This window comes from Manis javanica, chromosome 13 (assembly GCF_040802235.1).
Source record: "Manis javanica isolate MJ-LG chromosome 13, MJ_LKY, whole genome shotgun sequence".
Classification (NCBI taxonomy): Eukaryota; Metazoa; Chordata; class Mammalia; order Pholidota; family Manidae; genus Manis; species Manis javanica.
In genome coordinates this window covers 96393441-96412941 of record NC_133168.1, presented here as the reverse complement: position 1 = coordinate 96412941, position 19501 = coordinate 96393441, and the positions used below count along the sequence as shown (strand labels likewise).

The window sequence follows — 19501 nt, the reverse complement described above, 5'->3', positions numbered from 1 at the left end:
CCTCCTCACTGCCCCGCTCTGCTGCCCAGGCCTGGGTCCCCTAAACACATCACCTGTGTGCTGACATCCCCTACAGTCCCTCCACTGACCCTGGGCCTGTGGCTTCTGCTGTATCCTCCTCACCTGGTGGTCTTGCACTCAAATCTGAGCTGCTCTCTCCCCTACCCCAGCCTCCAGCCCTCACCCCGTCTGTCCTCCCCTAAGCAGCCACCAGAGGGCGCCGTGAGCACCCGGGTCAGGTTCTCTCCTGTGCCCAGGCTCCTACCTCCCTCAAGGTCAAAGCCCAAGTTCTCCCCGTGGCCCATGAGGTCACGACCTACTGTGTCCCCTCCATGCCCACCTCTTCTCCCTCTCCCCCTTTCTCACTCTGCTCTAGACACACAGGCCTCTTCACTGTTCCTCCAACACACCAGACAGGGTACTTGCCTCAGGGCCTTTGCATGGGCTGTTCCCTCTGCTTAGAATGTTGTTCCCCAGATTTCCCTGGAGCTCCTTCTCTCAGCTCCTTCAAGTCTCCCTGGGTTAAACACAACAGCCAAGGCCAGCTCACCTTAGCTTTTCCCTGTCAAGCAACTCCTGTCTCACCTGACATATGGCCCTTTACTTACTGCTTGCCTTGCCGCCTCCTGTCAGCTGCAGAGGGCCAGGGCCAGACCCGTGCATTGGTGCCGTTGCTCCGGGACTTGCTGGATGAACGACATGTTCATGAAGGCTGGGGGCCTGGTCTCACCCCAGGGCCACGAGACCCCATGGTCAGGCATGCTCCCCGGCTCCCACGTCCCTGGAACTGGGTCCAGGCCAGGAGGGCAGCCCCTGGCCCCAGACAAGCAAGGGGGCAGCCAGCTGTCCTGCAGAGGGGGCCACTGCCTGGGCCACTCCTGCCCCCGGCCTGCGCGTGAGGGAGCCCGACCGCTGCCAGGGAGGGCTCTGTGGGGGCACAGCTGCGACCTTGGGCCCAGGGAAGGGAGCCCCTTCCAGCCTGGAGGCTGGGAGCAGGCCGTGTGCCCACCCAGCCCTGCTCCGGAGGCCCTGTGCCTGCCCTTCTGGAAGAGGAGCCCTGCCCTGTCCCCCAGCACCCGCTCAGAAATGAAGACACTCCACAACACCAGGGGGCCGTAATTCGCAGTGTTCACGAGCCTTTAATCCATGATGAACCTAGAGGCAGGGGGAGCAGGCGAAAGTACAGTGCATCCTGAATCTCGGGCAAGTGGGGGCTTTTGCTTTTTGTCTTGCACATAGACAGACAGCCCCCTGTGGGGAACTGTACTTCCTCATGGCTGTGCCGCGGCCTGCGCACCCCCGGCATCCTGACCCACCTCGGGCACAAGCCAAGACCCACCGTGGGCCCGAGAGGCACCGTGCGCCGCACCTCCCATTCCCTTTACAGTATAAACAGCATTTCCAGACTATGTGTGAACACAGTGCTAGCTCCCAGGCAGGCTCTGCATGCAGAGGGAGGCCCCAGTCTGCCGACTCCCCTCGGCACCTCCCCGCCCCACCCTCCGTCCCCCACCAAAGGGATGGAAGGTTCTGGGCTCCTCTGGGTTCTCTCCATGGTCTTCAGTTTTCTCTGGCCTGGCAACTGTAAGAACACGCCAATTTTAATTTAAAAATTTTTTTATACAAGCAAATTCTGCTTTCAACCCGTCTGTGGGGGACAGCAGGGGACAGCAGAGATGGAGAAGGCTCTGCAGAGGGCATGGGGCTGAGCTGGGCTCGGCTCCTTTCCAAGCTCGCCGAAAAGCAGTTTTTTCTGTCATAAATTTGACCCACAACTCTTAAGAGGCAGATTTCCTCCAAGTCCAGAGCTGTAACCCCTCTTGCTCTCTCTCCCAGACACACAGATCCACGCAGCACAAACAGGACACAGAGCTCTGCCGGCCCCTGGGCGCGGAGCGGCGGGCAAAGCCGGGGTTCAAGGACCTCGCCCAGCAGCCCACGGCTGACGTGGGCCATCCGGAAGTCCTCTCTGGGCTCTGCGACCTCCCTCCCCACCTGCTCCAGCTACAGGAAGCCACACACGCTCTCGTCAGTGACTAGACAGCTGAGCCACGTCTGTGCCGGGAGGGCTGTCCCTCCCCCTGAGCAGGCCTCGGGGACCTGGCGGCACTGGGGACACACCAGCTGCCTGGGGTCATCAGCCAAGGGGCGGTTCTCACAAGGGGAAGCAGCACGGATAGAGCGAACCAGCGGGGAGTGTATATTCTGCGAAGGCCGGAGGGGGCCCAGGGCACCTGCGGCCAGCAGCTGCCCCCCCCCCCCCGGGGCTGCCGGCCTCCTCCTGCCAGGCACAGGGTGATGGGCACTGGCGGTGGCTGCAGAGGCGGGGCCAGCCTCTCAGACGCTCAGGGAGTGGAGTGACCAGCGAGGCCGTCACTGGGCGCCCTGCCCCTGCCTCCCCGGCACCTGCAGGCCTCGCATGGCGGCAGCCCACTCACCCACCTGCTCACAGACGAGGGGGACTTAAAACCACACATCGAAGAGCGAGCTGTTTTTATCTCCCTCTGTGTGTCTTGGTTATGAGAAAAAGAACGTTTTGTTTTGTTTTTAAAGCCACAAATCTAGAAAACAACTTTGGGGATTTTTTCCTTTTTTGTTTTCCTTTTTTTCTTGCGTTTTTTTTTTAAACAATAGGTATTTATAGAAAGAACCTCACAAAGGTACTATGTACAGAAGTCACAATCTCAAAGGCTGCTCGGGGGGCAGGCATCGCAGTAGCACCTTTTCGAAAAGAAGAGCTTACGTGGTTTACGGATCTGAGTAGTGGGGGTGGCGCGGGCCCCCAGAGCCCGCGTGGCCCTGCTCCCTGAGTCCGGGGCCGTGGCCGGCGTCCTGCTTGCTCCCGTCCCTGCAGAGCGGGGAGCCGTGGCGTGGAGGTAGCCTCTGGGGCCGCGGAGGCAGGAACAGGAACTCACAGCAGGCAAATGCCCGGGCCCGCCGCTGCCTGCCTTGCTGAGCCGAGGGGCCGCCAGGCGGCCGGCTGTCCTAGAAGGGCGCTCTGGGCCGGCCCTGGGCCTGCAGGAGGCTCTCCATGAAGGCCAGGTAGTCTGGATTCCGCCCTGAGTCCTCGGCAGCACGCGGGGTGCCCACCCGGGGGCGCTTGGCGGCCTTCACCTCCTCTCCTGAGAAGACGTTTTCCTGTGGGGCCCCCGTGCTGACTGACTGCGGGAAAGCAGACAGCAGGGGTCAGCACACAGTGGGGCTGCAGATGGAAGGGTGTGCCCCCAGGTTCCTACACCGGCCCCTGCCCCACAGTGAGAAGAAAGGTGTTAGGAGGTGGGCCTCTGGGAGCCAGTGAGGTGGTGAGGGTGGTGCCCTGGTGAGCAGGGTCAGTGCCCTCGTGGTGGCAACCACAGAGAGCTCTCCTCTCCCTGCCTCGTGGGCTCCCAGAGTGGGGCTGCCTGCAAACCACAGGTGGGCTCTCGCCAGACACCAAACCTGCTGGCGCCTTGATCTGGGACTTCCAGCCTCCAGAACCATGAGAAATAAAGAATGTGGTTCCAGCCGCCCACTCTGTGGTATTATGACACCAGCCCACACAGACTGAGGTGGGATTCTGCTCAGGTGCCCGATGGAGCAAATGTCTGCCCTGCTGGTGGCCCAGGAACCTCCCAGAGCAACACCCAAGCACTGGGTACAGCCTTGGGGCCCCTGCCTCCCGGGGAGCCCCCGGTCCCACACCGAGCCTCCCAGCAGGCAGGGCAGGGGAGTGGGTCCAACACCACCCTGCCCAGGCCCCGGGGAGGGGAGGCGGCCTGAGCCTGGCCTGGCCTGCCCGCTGCGGCTGTGAGGAGGGGCTATGTGCGTGCTGGCGCAGCGTCGGGCTGCACACAAGGCCGCGCAGCTGCCTGGCAACTCCTGTCTGCTCCCCAGGGAACCTGGTGTCTGGGGTCAGCTGTGCGACCCCCACCAGCGCTTACTTCCAGCTCACTCACCAATGGCCACAGCCGCCGGCTCCTCAAAGCCCTGTCTTTGAATTAAACACAGAAGAAAAAGAAAGGCCAGTCACCAGCCCTTGCCTCCGGGACTCGCTGTTCCCCCTAAAAGGGATGAGTGTGGAGCGCGGTTCCTTGCGCGCGCCAGCCTTCCAGCTCGGATCCTGTGTGCGGGCGGCTGCCGCCCCGGCTCTGCGCCCTGGCTTCCTCGGACGTGCGCCCTGCTCCTCGCTAGGCTGCCCCGAGCGGGCAGGGCCGGGCCCTCACCCTGCCCCTCTAACCACGCAACAGGCTCCACCCTCGGCTGTGCCCCCGGCGGGAGCGAAGGCCAAGGCCATCCGGGACTCCCTGCTTCCCGGAGGCGCACTGCAGGCTTCCGGGACAGTGCCCCAACTTGCTGGGCCACCTACCAGCCGCGACCGGACCCTCTTGGGGAGCTCCTCATCCAGGGTGAAGATGTCGCTGCGCTTCACCGTCAGCTGCGCCCCGTCCTCAAACTCCACCTGCCGAGGGTGTGGTTGTCAGAGGCAGGGCCGCCCCCGCCCCGCCCACTAAGGCCCTCAAGTCCGCTGGAGAAGGGGTAGGCACGGGGACACGGGGGGTGGGGGGCGGCCCATGGTCATCTCTGGCTGCTGGAATGTGGGTGACTTTTTCTCTAAGATTCCACACTATTAAATGATTTCTCTTCTGCAGTCATGGGAAGAAACTCACAACTGTTTTGATTTAAAAAAAAAAATCTCAGGCACTGAACCGTACTTAAAAGTGGTTAAAACAGTACATTTTTTGTTGTGTTCTACCACAGAAGAGAACAAAACCTCCAAAAACCGGGGAGACATTTCTAAAGGAAGAAATATCAGACCCCTGGGGGCCCCTCTCAGCTGACAAATAAAGGCGCCTCAACCCTCGCAGGCGGGCGGCAGCACCCATCAGTCCCCACTGGGCCAACGCCCCAGGCCTCCGCTCACCTGATAGATGTGACTGGTCACAGCGGAAATGAACCTGGCCTTGTAGATGTTGCCATCAGTCCACCGGAGCTCAACAAACTCCCCCTCGGGCGGGGGTCCCAGCCGGGCACAGTCCCGACTCTGGAGGGAAGAGGGCGGCAGGAGGTGAGGGCGGCCGGTTCCTGGCGCCCTCAGCGTCCCCGTGCCACACTTGCCCATGGCGTCCCCCGGGATAGATTTCTGCAGCAAGGAGGCCGGGGGTGGTCTCTGCTTGACCTCAAGGCAAGCTGGGCGAACACAGGGGACTGTGTGCTGGGCGGCTGTGGCTGCCCAGCCCAGGGGGACCACCGTGGGCCTGTGAGGAAGCGACAGTGCTTCCTGCTTAGGTTTTGTGGAACAGGCGGTGCCTTCTCTGCAGGGGCCTGTGGCCTGGGCCTGGGTAGCAGGGTCGCAGGTGACCCCCTTGAGGGATCGGGCCCCCTCCCAAGGCCCTGAAGACAACTCCCCGCGCCTGCCCCTGCCTGCCCGCGAGGCTCACGGTGATGCTGTCTGGGTACAGGTTGTCGCTGTAGGACCCGTCGTCAAAGTTCACTTCATAGAAGGTCTGCGTGGTGGTGCCGATAACGCGGCACCGGTAGTAAAGCCCGTTGCGGTTCTTGGTGATGACCACCTGGCCCAAGGCCACGGTTCTCAGGAACTGGACCTGGGGGCGGAGGCGAGGGCTGCATCAGAGCGAGCACGGCGGGCCGCAGCGCAGGACAGGGGTGGGCCGGCACTCACACTGTGGCCCCCCGACTTGTGCTTGAAGCAGGTGATGGAGACAACGTAGGGCCAGTCGTCTGGCTCCATGAGGACCCCCGCGGCGTGGGCGCAGGTCACGTGGAAGGAGGTGGAGCAATGCTCGCAGGAGCACTGTATGCAAGCGCCAGACACCTTCTTCATCCGCTTCCGGCAGTAAACGCACTTCTGGGGGGACACAGGCAGAGGAAATGGAGCTCTAGCTGCACCTCTGCCCCCAGCAGAGCCCCCGCTGTTGCCTGGGAGTGACCCCAAGACCCAGGACTGGACATGGAGGTGCCTGCAGCCCAGCATTCACAAGGGCACCCTGGGAAAAGCACACAGAACTCTGCTTGGCCAGGGGTTGTGACCAAGTGCAGAGCCCCCCAGACCACCCCAGGCTGGGGGCCCCAGGCCCACCAACCCAGCCTGTGTGGCTCCCCCAGGGGCACTTGGGGGTTCCTCTCTGCCCAACCCCTCTGCATCACTGCCTGGGACAGGCACTGGAGGAGCCCCCCCCCCGCCCCCGGGGAATGAATACCAGTCAACCAAAGAAACGCGGGACTCACTGACTCGTGCCACAGGGCGGAGGGGCCCCACCACGGGGCCTCAGGGAGGGGCCAGACTCCCAAGGCTACACGGTGGGTGGTCCCATTGCTGTGAAATGCCCACAACAGGCAAATCCACAGCAAGAAGGTGGGTTGGTGGTTGTCGGGGGCTGGGGGTGACCGCTCATGGGAACAGGGTTTATTTCTGGGGTGAAGGAAAGTTGTGGAACTGGACATAAGTGATGATTACCAACTCTGTGACTGTACTAAAAGTCACTGAATCATGCACTTTAAAATGGGGAACTGTATCTTAATTTTGCATAAAAAGCTGTGCAAGTGGCCTCCTTCATGAGGAGCGTGAGTGAGGCCTTCCACCCCCCTGCGGGTCCGTCCACACTGCGGAAATGCTCCCCGGAGAGCTTCGGCGGCTTTGGTGGCCACGCCCACCACTAACGCGTCAGCCGCCAGGCCCCGCCCAGGTTTTGCTCAGCAGCTAACCGGCCCCACCCGCTCTGTCACTCTTGAGTATTTAATCAGCGGGCTTTTATCGCTCTGTAAACCATGTTCAAAAGCCAGATAAGCACCGCAGCAAAGGGCGCTGCAGGAGCGCTCCCAACGCCGATCGATAGCAATGAGATCTCATTATTAAACTGTCAATACCCAATTCTCCCGCCAGCCTGCGGGCCAGGCGCTGGCATCCACATGCGCCACAGGAGTTAACCGTTAAGTACTGGGCCCGCGTTCACTCCGTTTACCGCAGGCGTTGCTCCCTCGGCAGAGGCCCGCAGGCAGCAGGGAGGGCACCAGCAGCAGACCACCTGGCCAGTGGGAGAGGGCGCAACCCGAAGCCCCGGCTGTGGAATGCCATGGCATGTGTCCAGGCACAGAGCGGCGAGCCCTGGCCCTACTGCTGAGGCCCGACAATGCCTCCCAGCCCCTGGCAGGGGCTCATTACTGAGCCTCCGAGTCAGACCCCGTCTGCACCGTCGTCGGGAGCCTCTCCGTGGGCTGCCAGAGAGGCCGTGTGGTGTCTGGGTCTCCTGCACTGGGTGCCGCAGGGCTGAAGAGGGGATGCAGGGGGGGTGTGGGGGGTTGCCCAGAACAGTGGTCTAGAGGTGGCCAAGGGCCACTGCTGGGTGTGATGTCAGCCGTGGAGGCCATTCCCGCCTGCGGACACCCCACAGCACCAAGTCCTGCGCCCTTAGCCGGTCTTCATGCCCACCAGCCAATGTACTTTGGCAGATGCCTGCCTTCCCTCCTGTCAGGACCCAACATGAGCCCCTACACCTCAAAGCAGGGCCAGTGAGAGGGATCACAGCTGGGTCAAACTACCTGTTCCCCACCAGCCGTGCCTCCACTGACCCCCATTAGCTGACCTCTCCCATCCCAAGTCCCCACCAGACTTGGAAGTTCCTCCAGGAACCACCCCAGCCTGGTGAGGGGCTGAGTGAGGGGTGCTAAACTGGCTAGCCCGGGTAATAACCTGGGTTCAGGCCGCCGGGGGGCGGGGCAGTTCCCACTGGCCAGGATACTCCCTAGCATCCAGAGCTGGAGGCCAGGAAGTCATGGGACAGAGGGAAAGGATAGACAGCTGACCAGAAGTGGCCATCCCTGAGCCTGGGCCTGTGTGTGGCTCTGGGAACATGGGCGCGCCGCCGGCAAGCAGGAGTTAACTGTTGGCTTCCCCGCACAGGTCCATTAGGCAGTACAAGCAAGCGTCGTGTAGAAGGATTTTTAATTCATCGTTACAAGTGCTGGTAATGAAGAGGCTGCAAGCTGGAAATGTCAGATGATCCATAAAGTGTCTGGGAGGGAGGATCTATCACGGGCACCATAAAGCACACCATCACTCCACCTGAATCATGAGGCCTTTCACATCCCCGTTACTGAAGGAATCACCTGCCGGCCGCTGGCCTCTTCCCAGTCTCCTGTCTGCACGTGGCTGGGCTGGCGCTACCATTCCATGCTCCCTGACCAAGGCCCCCAGTCCCTGCCATGGGCTCCCACTGGCTACTCACTCAGCCCTGCCCAGTGGCCCCACACCTGTGGGCTTTGAGATCACTGTTCCCACAGGACACTGCATGGGCCCACTGCTGGCAGCCTGGAGATGCATCGGCACCCCAGGGCGGCCCTAGGCAGCTGGGGAATACCCCAGGCAGGAAAAGCAGCCTGGTGCTGCCAGGGGCCCGGCCCCCAGGTCCAGGAGGCATGTCCCTGCCCCAGCAAGGCTGCCCACATGCTCACAGCTATGATGAGCCTGAGACTGGATGTGGGTGTTCAGACTGCAGAGTCAGAGTAATATGGTAAGGCCCAGTGAGTGCTGACCGCACAGGGGACTGTCGGCAGCCCATTTTATAGATGGGAAAGCTGAGGCACAGAGAGGTTGAGGGATCTATCCAAAGTCACACAGCTGGCTGGTGGCCAAACTGGGAATGGAAGCCACGGCTTGCTCCCCGGTCACAGTCTGACCCCTGCTGCTCCCTCTGTCTACTGCCCCTGAGCTGTCCCCGAGGCTGGACTCTTATCAGCAAGAGTAGGAGCTGTGAGCCTTGAGAGGCACTCCCTGGCTGCAAATGGCTGCTTCCAAGGGGAAGCTCAGTATTCATCCAAGGAGCCAGTTCCAGAACTCCTACAGCTCAGCAGCAAAAAAAAATATCCAGTTCACAGACGGGCAGAGGACCTGAATAGACGTTTTCCCAGAGACGACATTCAAATGGATGACAGGCACATGAAACGAGGTTCAACATCAGTGTCGCCAGGGAAACGTAAATCCAAACCACAGCGAGACACCATCCCACATCTGTCTGGTCGACTAGCATCAAAAAGACCAGAGCTAAGTGCTCACAGGATGTGGGGATACGAGGACCCTTGTTTGTCGGTGGGAACAGACACCAGTGCAGCCACTGTGGAAAACAGTGTGGAGTTTCCTCAGAAAATTAAAAATAGGGCAGCCTTACAATCCAGGAATCCCACTTCTACACATATACCCAAAGGAAATGAAAACAGGGCCTCAAAGAGCTATCAGTGCCCTCACGTTCACTGCAGGATTAGTTACAGTAACCAAGACACGGAAACAACCTAAGTGTCCACCAACAGATGAACGGATAAAGAAAATGTGGTATGTAAATACACTGGAATACTACTCAGCCACAAAAAAGAAGCAAGTCCTGCATTTGTGACAACACAGATCGACCTGGATGGCATTGTGCTACGTGAAAGGAGTCAGGCACAGAGGGCAAAACTGCACGATTCCCCTCGGGGGAGGGACCTTACTCAGCCCAAGGACAGAAGCAGAGCGGGGCTGCCAGGGGCCAGGGTTGGAGGGGAACAGAGAGATACTGTTCCACATATCTAAAGTTTAGTCTCAAGAGGGAAGAAAGTTCTAGAGCTCTGCTGCATGACACTGGCCAGTCAGCAATGCCGCCATGCACTGGAAGGTTTGTTGAGCGGGTGGATCTCCCATTAGGTACCAGGAAAGAACCGGGTAGTGTGTGTGGCTGCCGCTGTGTGAGAGTGCGGAGCCTGCAGCTCCACAGCATGAAGGCCATCTCTGCAAGGAGGCCAGGGGAGCTGGGGTCCTGCTGCTCTTGGGAGGGCAACAGACTCTTCTCTGGCCCCCATGCCTTTCGGCTTCCCTACCGTGTGCCTGTGGGTCCTATTTAAAAAGTAACAGGTTTGGCCAAACTGAAATCGATCACATCTGGCTTTGGGGCAGCTACCCTCCATCCATGGGCAAGACTCCAGGGCACCTACCAGCTTCCACCGCTGCTCGGGGATGGCGCTGATGTCCACAGGGTGGCGCTCCATCACATTCAGGAACCGCACCTCAGGGACTGCGATGGCGCAGATCACGTGGATCCACCTAGAGAGCGGGGATGGGGCGGGGCTCACGGTGTACCCCAATCCCATGAGTCTTCCTCCAGCTGTGGGCACTGCCCTGCCCACCCCTACCCACGACCCTGCTGCCCGCCAGAGCTTCGAGACCTTAGGGGCAGTCCGGATGCCTGTCTGCCCCTCCTGGCCCCGGCCCCAGGGAGGAGTGTCCCCGGCACCCACCTCCGGTCCGTGGTCATCTGCAGGGCGCCTCCTCGGAGATTGCACAGGCAGCACTCCTGTGGGAAACGACAACTGCACGGTGAGGGCATGTGGGCAGGGCGGTCGCCGCGCTGCCCCGGGAGCTGCTTGGCCCCCACCTGCAGTCTTTACATCGTGAACTCATGGCCATGGAAGGGCCAGGCCGGGAGTGTGACAGGCTCCACCCCTCACTGCCAAAGTGAAGAAAGTGAGACCCAGGAGGCAAGGCCATGGCCCAGTGTCAGCCTGGGGGTCCCTCAGGGCCCTCGTCAGCTTTCATAGTACCACCCAGCTGCAGGGGCGAGTTACCGCAGTCCAGGCGTGGGCCGCGCACCGGGAACACGTCCAGCCCTCGTTGACCAGCTCGGGGCGGACGCCGTAGCAACCTGGAAGACAGGAGGGTGGCTGAGGCGGGTGGCACCTGCTGCCTGGCTGCGTGTGGAGCGGCGGCCTGGCTGGGGTATTTAGGGCAATTGCTCTCACCGCCTGCTTTCTCTCTATCCAGGCCACTGCACACAGTGTCATTTAGAACTCAAGTGCCAGGCTGGAGAGAGCAGGGCCCCCACTGGGTCTGCTCAGCTTGTGCGGCCCTCACTGACCCATGCCCACCCGGAAGGCCCTGCCCATGCCCGCAGGCCAAGGGAGGCTGAGAGCCCGGGAAAGCAACGAGGAGGTCATATGAAGTGCCGAGGGGCCCTCGTGGGCACTGAGTTCCGGGTGGCCAAGCAGGCCGGCCAGTCCGAGTCACTACTCCTGAAACCCCTGCTGGAGGCTCGGGGTTATTAAGGTGGCTGGTTTGGACCTCAGCCCTGGCTTAGAAATGAGAGAGGGCATGGTGGAGGGGGCCAGCCGCCCACCCCAGGCAGTACAGCTGGGGCCCTCATCAAGCCGGGGCCTGTCGCCCACCACAGCAGCTCCACTGGCTGGAGTGGGCAGTGGCTGGTGCCAAGGGTGACCTTGTGGAAGCACGGGAGAAAGGTGGCCTTCTACTGTGTCCCCACAGAGGCCCTGAGGGACAGTGATGTGCCCAGGAAGCCAACCCTGTCCCCCTGCTCTGTTCCCTGGGGGAGCTCAGCTAAGGTCAGGCCTGGTGGTCTCCACCTGCCTCCAGTGCCAGGTCTCAAGACGACTAGCTGAGCCCACCATGCCCCCCTGCCCCTCTGCGGGTGGGCTCACCCAGGTCTGCACTGCCATCCCCCCCAGTGCCATGTCTCACACCCAGGCCCACCAGGGCCGAGCAAGCTGGCTCCCAGCCAGGAGAGCAATGCACTCCAGGCAGGCCTCTGTTGGTCGGGGGAGCCGGACAGAAATACAGCTGCCTTCCTCCACAGGGCAAGGCCTACAATGAGCCCCAACAGCTTTCTTCCTAGAGGCCCACCTCCCATTCCTCGCCTCTCACCCCGAGGAAGGGACAGACATCCATTGTCCTATCTGGGATGGCAGTCAGGCCCTCAGGACCTAGAGAGGGCGGCCATCAATGGCAGAGACAAATCAGACCTCCTGGTGGTCTCCACCTGCCTCCAGTGCCAGGTCTCAAGACGACTAGCTGAGCCCACCATGCCCCCCTGCCCCTCTGCGGGTGGGCTCACCCAGGTCTGCACTGCCATCCCCCCCAGTGCCATGTCTCACACCCAGGCCCACCAGGGCCGAGCAAGCTGGCTCCCAGCCAGGAGAGCAATGCACTCCAGGCAGGCCTCTGTTGGTCGGGGGAGCCGGACAGAAATACAGCTGCCTTCCTCCATAGGGCAAGGCCTACAATGAGCCCCAACAGCTTTCTTCCTAGAGGCCCACCTCCCATTCCTCGCCTCTCACCCCGAGGAAGGGACAGACATCCATTGTCCTATCTGGGATGGCAGTCAGGCCCTCAGGACCTAGAGAGGGCGGCCATCAATGGCAGAGACAAATCAGACCTCCGGGCCACTCTAGACTCTCAGCTTTACCATCGGCTCCAGTGCGGCCCCAAGGCGCGGAGTGTAAAACTGTCACAGCCCCTGAAGGGCATCTTGTCTCTTCCAACTGGCTCCCAGGCCCCAGAGGGGAGGGATGTCTGTCCCTGAACGCCACAACCCCCGGCCATGACACCAGGTCCTGTGACAGCCCAAAGCAGTAGCCCAGAGGGACAGGGCTTGTGGGCTCTGCAGACCCGGGGGTGGCCGCGGGGGGGGAGCAGAGCAGGGGCCCGCAGCCCTGCTCCCCACCCCTGCAGCGCCATCAGGCCCCACCCCCACCCCAGACCTGCCCAGCACTCACTGGCATGGACCTGCAGGCAGCACTTGGCACAGGCGATCAGCTGGCTGGTTCCATCCTCACCGATGTAGGAGTTGGCAGGGAGCGGTTCTGTGTTCTCGCCACTGGAGGTGAAGCACATCTCAGGGATCAGCGGCCGTGTCTTCTGGCCGCTTTTGGAAGGAGGCACAGCTGAGGCACCCTCCCCAAGAGAGGCGTGGGGAGCCTCCTTCTCAGTCTGTAGGGCCTGTAAGAGGAGGGGCCACCTTCAGTGGAGAGCCCAGAGTGGGCAGGCAGGGGACACCTGACATCAGTGAACCAGGCAGCGACTGGAACCTTCCTGGACCCCTCCCCTTGCCTGCTCCTCATTCAGCCTGTCCCCAAACATACCCCACCTGCTTCTCACCTTCAGGGCCACTGGGTCTTTTACCAGGACACCTGCAGCTGACCCCCGTGATTCCTACAGCAAGTGGTTCTCTGTCCAGTCACCCTTCCCCAGCTGCCTCTAGGCAGAGCAAACACCAGCACCAAGGAGAGCAGGCAGCGCTGCCCCGGGCCCCTGCAAGGCCCTGCAGTGGCGCCCCATGCTCACCTGGCTGTACGGGTAGAAGAGGGTGCAGATGGCGCAGTAGGGCTCAGTTAGGGCGGCCGCCACATTGAACTTCCTCTCGGCCTGGAAGCTGGCCGCCTTGTTCTTCCACTGCAGGGACAGCAAAGACCTCAAGGCCTCGGGGTCGCTCATGTCCTCCTCCCCTGAGAAAGGGAAGGCTTCTAGAGGAAAATGGGAGAGCGGGGCAGGAGAGAAGTCTCAGCACAGGTGAAATGCCCCGAGGACCCTTCCATGGGCCTTCTGCCTCCAGCATTAGTGGTGACAGCTCCCCTCTTCCAAGGCCCCTAAGCCGTTCCGCAGAGGCGTCCCAACAACCACAGCCAGGGGGCCCTGGGCCCATCCAGGGCAGGGGGATGTCCAGGCCCGACCTCGGTGGGCCAGGCACAGGCTCCCTAAACTCAGTGGAGCCAAGGGGAGAACGCAGCTGGAGTCGAGTTGGGGACGGCAGCTGGGCTGCATCACCCCAAAGTGCTGCTAAGATGGAGGCCACTAACAACCCCTCTCCCAGCCCCGTCACCTGTCACCATCTGGGCCCTGCCAACGTCCACCCCCAGCCAGCTATGCCCCAATGCCCCACATCCTGCTGCTGTCTCCCCAAGACACAGGGTCCTCTAGGGACAGGGAGCCAGGCTGGACTAGCCAAGTCCCCCAGAGCCAAGACTGCTCTGCCTGAGGACACAGGCAGGGGGCACTCCTGCCAGCTGGGCCCGAGGGCAGCCCCAAGCAGGCCCCAGGTGCCCTGAGGGGAGGGGAGCCACTGCCACCTTCGGTCACTAGAATCCCAGGACACACACTAGGTTCTGGGGCCATGGTGGTCTTACAAGAAAGTGCCCCAGCCTCACCAAGAAGGCTCCTCAGGTTAGGGGTGGGGAGGGCCCTGGAGGCACTTTCTGGTAACACAACAGCCATGACCACCTGCCCGTGGGGCCCCTCCCAGCTGCGGCTGATCCTTCCCTTCCACCCCTGGGACCCCTGGCCCTGCCATCCAGATGCTTCTAGAACCCCTGTCGCCCCAGCCCTCAAGCTGATTCAGGAAGAAAGACGCCACCCAGATTTTTTTAAATTTCACGTGCGTCTTAAACAGAAGGTTGAAGTGCAGGATGGAAAAGTGGCTCAGCAAGGTTTCTGCGTGTGAGGCAGCGGCAGCCTCCTGCTGTTAAAGAGGAGCTTCTCTGTCTCTGCCCTCCGGCCCTGGGTCCCCAACAGCCTCTGCTCCAGCCCTCGGCCGGGCTGCACAGCAGGAAGTCACCTCTGCAGGGCCAGCCCGATCCCAGCCCCGCGTCCACTGCCTGCATGGACAGCCTGGCTGTGGGTCAGAGCCCCTAACAGCTGCCGCCCGAGGGGCCAGCAGAGCGCCAGGGCTTCCTCTAGTCACACCACACAAATGCGGCTGCTCCCCTGCTGATGGCATGGAGAATACAGAGTGGATGTTTGCCCCAGAAATGCACTTGGAAATGGGGAGCAGAGGCACCGCCATGCTGGGAGCTCTCAGCCCGCACAGCTATGCGCGCTCTGACCCCTGCAAAGCCCAGCTAGGGGGTTGTGGCTGGTGCTCCCGCCTGCAGCTCCTGCTGGACGCCAAGAATGCCAGCACACCCTCTGCCACTCGCCCGCCAGCCTGGGCTCTAAGTGCTCCAGAAGCCTGCCCTGCGTCGGCCACCGGACAGAGGCCACAAGGATAGGGCGATCCTCACCTACGTGGGGCCGGGGCAGCAGTGCCGAGGAAGGGGCAGCTGGCAGAAAGGCATCTGCACAGCTTTCACAAGCCAAGGAGGCATGGTCACCACACAGAGTGAGAGAGGGTACGCTCTGGGGTCAAAGGCAGCCAACAGCCACAGGAACGAGAACCCCGTGCCAGCATCCCCGCCCGCACCACGTGCTCAGCACTGAGCCCCATGCTTTACAGGCATCAGCTTCATGCACCTTGCTGGCAGGACCCCTTGTGGGATAGGCAGCCCCCATTTTAGAGATGGGGAAACTGAGTCACAGAAAGGGTCATGGCCCATGATCCTGGGCTCTGGGCAGCAGGCTGGGGTTGGAGCCAAAAACAGCTGCAGCCTGCCCCTCACAGACCATGGCAGACATGTCAGACCCTGAGCCCAGCACAAGCAAGCCCCCCAAGTGGGGACGAGCCAATGGGAGGGGGATGGCAGCCAGAGCCAGGGGGCAATCTGCAGGGCAGCTGAGGCCCAAGTGCGGAGCATGAGGCTGGGCAAGGGGGCTGCTGGGTCAGATGGTGTGTGTGTGAGGCTGGGTCCACGGGCAGCAGCCTGGGTCAGATGCTGGGCCCCTGACCTCAGCAGTGGTGATGGTACTGACCAGGCAGGCCAGGTGGCAGAGGGGGTCTAGGGGACAGCGTGGGGCAAGGGGCCTGGCCTGGGGCCCGGCAGGGCAGTCGGCAAGCAACCTGGCTCACCCTCGTCGCTCGAGGCCTCCTGCTTCACCACCGTCAGCGGGGACCGAGTGGGCGGTTTGCCCAGGGGGTGGCGCCGGCTCTTCTTGATCTCCATCTTCAATTTGGAAAACGTGGATGGTGCCTAAAAGACAGAGCAGGAAATGTCTGCAGCGGGCACGGCTCTGAGACCTGCAGCAGAGCCTGGCTGACCAGAGGCAGAGCTGACGGGCTGCGGCCTCAGTGTCCACAGCCGGGGGTGCAGGGCCCCAGGAAGGGGATGGCTGGGCGTCACCGAGGGTTCCGAACCACAAGTGGCCTGCCGGCCTCTGGCGAGAGCCACAGGGCCATCTTGGACGTGTGGGGCCCTGGCTGGTGCCCCCGCTGCCCTACCTGGACCTCGCTGGCTCTGCTGTCCTCCTCAGGCCCTGCCAGCTCCATGGTGGCTGCCTGTTCCTTCCAGGCGGGGCCCTTCTGGGTGAAGTGCTCAAAGGCCTGCTGACAGGACACGCGGCCCTTGTCACACGCGGCTGCACTGGGCCGCGGCACCACGTATAGCATGGGGATGATGGGGCGCGGCTTCACCTCCAGCTCCTCGCCCGGCGCCTCCGGAGGCAGGACGTTCAGGGGCGGGGGCAGGGGGCTCCCCGTGGAGGCTGCAGGGCCTGAGGCCAGAACGGAAGGCTCCAGCGAGGGGGGGGGCCGTGGTGCCTCCTCCATGGGGAATGGGGTGGGTGGGGGCAACAGGGCGTGGTGGGGGTGCAGGGGGCCGTAGCTCTTCTTCCTCCGGTCGCTCCTGGCCTTGGCCGGCCGCAGCTTGCCCCTCCCGTCCTCTGTGGGCAGAGAAGAGACAGGTCAGAGCTGTGCCCAGTGGCCCCCCCAGCCCACGTGGGGGCTGGCTTTTGCCAAAAGAACATGGGCTTCTAGAATTAGCACTAGGCCGAGGACAGCCATCAGAAGGCTGCTGGGAAGGGACCTCTGTGGTTCCGGGCTCCCGCCTGGGGGCAGTTCCTGAAGCCCTTCCCAAGGGGTGGGAAGCAGAGAGAGGGTTCATTTTCTTTTCAGGGGTCTGAGTTTACGTATTTCCACAGTTAAGGCAAATAACTTTTGGGATTTATAAAAAGCAAAACCTCAAACAACAAACCACAAAGAGTTGTCCCTTGAACAGAACACAGGAGCCACCTGGGGCCTGGAGGGCCTGACCCCCTTCTGGCCCCGAGGGCTGGTGCTGGGGGGTTTCCTGCCAGGTCACGGGGCAGGGAGGAGGTGGGAGAGGAGTGTCTGCAGTGGCGTCATAACAGGGGCCAGGATGGGTATGCAGTACACCAGACCAAACTGAGAGGGCCCCTGAGGCCGGCAGGACCGTGGTCCATAGTTGTCCATGACCTAGCTCAGGGACCTGGGGATGTAGAGCCTGACATGACCACAGGGCCTTTGCAGGATGGAATAAGTTAAGGATTTTGAGACGGGATGATCTGGGTGGACCCGGTGGCCTCTCCAGCTGCAGTCAGAGGGAACCGTGACTTGGGAAGGGTCACAGGCACTGCTGGACGATGGAGAAGGGACCACAAGCAAAGGAATGAGGGACTTCTAGAAGCTGCAAAAGGCAGGAAACAGACTCCCTGCTGGAGCCTCCAGAAGAAGCCAACCCTGCCCACACATAGATTTCAGCCAGCAACACCCGTGTGAGGCTTTTAGCCTCAAAAACTGCCAGAGAATAAATGTGGGTCTCCAGCCTAAGTCTGTGGTCACTACCCCAGCAGACATGGGGAGCTCTGTAGCTGGGGACCTTCATGAGGCCTGCGGAGCTCAGGGCGACATGCACGGGCCCACCAGCCCGGCCACAGAACCCGGTGCGTGGGGAGCCCTGCGGCCCTTGGGCTGTGCCTGCTCCAGCTGGAGGAGGGCACCCTAGCTCAGGCTCTCGTCGGCAGGTCCCAAGTTCCCAGAGGCTCAGGACATCATGTCAGGAGTGACAACGGCTGAGAACGGGCGGCCACCATCCGTTTGCCTGGAATGTGCGGTTCCAGGGCAGCCTGAATGAGATGGTCGTCCTGCTGACAGTACTGTGTGGCAGCTGGTCCCTGGGCTTTACAGCCTCGGTCTCCCCGACCCGGCTGGGAAAACGAGGACAGCTCACAGGCAGAGGCAGGCCCCCTCCATGCTAAACCTGGTGACAACGAGAATGGCCAGCTGTGGTCCAGGACACGCAGCCAGTTCTACCTCTTGCTATCAAAACCTGCCCAAATGTCACCCCTGTTCCTCAACCAGAGAGGACAGGACAGGTGCCGGTGACCCTGGGAGACCAGGCTCCCAAGGGCCAGGGTTTCTAGCTTCACCTTTGACCTTCCCTGACCCCACCCAGGGAAGGGGTCATGCAAGGCCCCTCCCTGTCGGCAGACCCAGCCCCGAGTGTGCTCGGGGGCCCAACCCCTGACTCAGCACGCCCAGGCCGCTGCAGCCTCTGCCACCTGTCCCATCCCCTCCCCTCCCCACCTGTACACTTGCAGACCACGTGGCTGTTGGGACGCCCACAGTGTCCTGGGCCAGCACACGCGTCATTTTCCGAGAGAGGCTCTATGGCCGTGAGGTGCAGGGCCCTTGTCCTGCCTGGCCCACGCCCCTCTGGTCCCCAGCTTTCGGGGGCATGTGGGGTCTCCCTGGGCTTTGCTACCTGGAGGGGCCTGGACTGCCCCCTGGTGCCTCAGGCCCACCCCTCATGAAGCCACCTGGCCGAGGAAAGCAGCAGGTAGCAGCTTGAAGACCAAACCCGCTCCCCATACAGATGCCGGGCTGGGATGGCTCCCCCACGCCCGGGAGGTGCCCAAGGGCCCAGGAGCTCTAGCTTCGCCCCGCAGGCCGCAGGTGAGGGGCCCGGGGCTGTGGGTGCTGCTGCTGCTGATCTATAGAAACCCGCCGAGGCTGGCCCAGGAAGGCGCTGTCCGGTTTGTATAAAAGGCACTTGCAGGCAAATGGCTCTGCTCTCTAAGGACATCTGATACTCCTCCCTCCCGGACAGCGCGAACCGCGAACAGAATGGAAAACCCGCTGTCGCTCAGCAGCCTGGAGGCAGCAGGTCCCATTTGCTCTCATGCGCAGCCTCTGCTGTTGGGAAGCAGCCCATTCCTCATGCCCCCCAGGCTCTGGGACGCCAAGGGGAGAACACCCAGGGGACCCCATTAGGGGGCAAGCTCAAGGCCAGGAAGGACACCTGGGTGATCAGAGCTCTGCTGGCCTCGTGGGACCCACAGCAGCCCCAGGGCAGGGGCTGCCCCTCACTGCCCAGCCTGAGGAAGCCTTGAAACAGGGGAGCATGGTCACAGAGCCAGGGTGGGGGTCTGGGCGAGGTCCCCCCACCCCCTCAGGCTGAGGCCCTTCTGGCCTATTTCAGGATGGGAGGAAGCATAGCCCAGCCCTCCATGGTAGGCTGTGTTGGCTGCTTAGAAGGGGGGTCCCCACACCTTCTCTATGGCACCAAAGTTTACCAGGCTCACCAGAGCACCTGGAGGGTCTGGGCCCCCAAGCCTGAGGTGTGCACCAGTGGTGCCCACAGTCGGTGCCCTGCGGGAGGAGGGGGTCCCTGCTGCTCCAGCAGACCAGGGCGGATGCAGGCTGCCGGCCTGCCTTCTGCTGGGGCTGCATGGGGTCAGCGTGGATGCACAGAGGCTCCCGATCCATCCCAGGGCCAGGCCCAAGGCAGCAGGTCTTCCTGCAGTAATGGAGTGGGGACGCCGGCAGCCAGCTGTGAGGAGGCCCCCTGGGGCCCAGTGGCACGTGAGCCAGCCCCGGCTTCCTGACACCCCGAGGAGTCCGTCCCCTGGGACACCCGCTCCTGCCTGCCCACGCCCCGGCCACCTCCGCTTCAGCCCGGCTGGCTGCTGCCAGTGAACGGCAGTGTACAACTTTCCCTTTGCAAACACAAAACCAGACGCCCTGCTGCCAACGCTTGACATGATCTTCAGCTCTTACAGCTTTTAGGAACACCAGGCTAGTAT

The 19501-nt window shown here is 62.1% G+C and overlaps 1 protein-coding gene across 1 annotated transcript in view; it reads right to left on the bottom strand.

The window, feature by feature from the left end:
- Window positions 1-1119: 1119 nt before the first annotated feature.
- KDM4B (lysine demethylase 4B) overlaps window positions 1120-19501 on the bottom strand; it is a 117564-nt gene continuing 99182 nt past the window's right edge. Inside the window, 12 exon segments of the mRNA XM_037018188.2 lie at window positions 1120-3162; window positions 4346-4438; window positions 4901-5020; window positions 5418-5572; window positions 5575-5845; window positions 9958-10066; window positions 10261-10316; window positions 10588-10664; window positions 12529-12751; window positions 13097-13275; window positions 15531-15651; window positions 15900-16339. Coding sequence (XP_036874083.1) covers window positions 2986-3162; window positions 4346-4438; window positions 4901-5020; window positions 5418-5572; window positions 5575-5845; window positions 9958-10066; window positions 10261-10316; window positions 10588-10664; window positions 12529-12751; window positions 13097-13275; window positions 15531-15651; window positions 15900-16339 — 2021 coding nt within the window. The 3' untranslated portion in view covers window positions 1120-2985.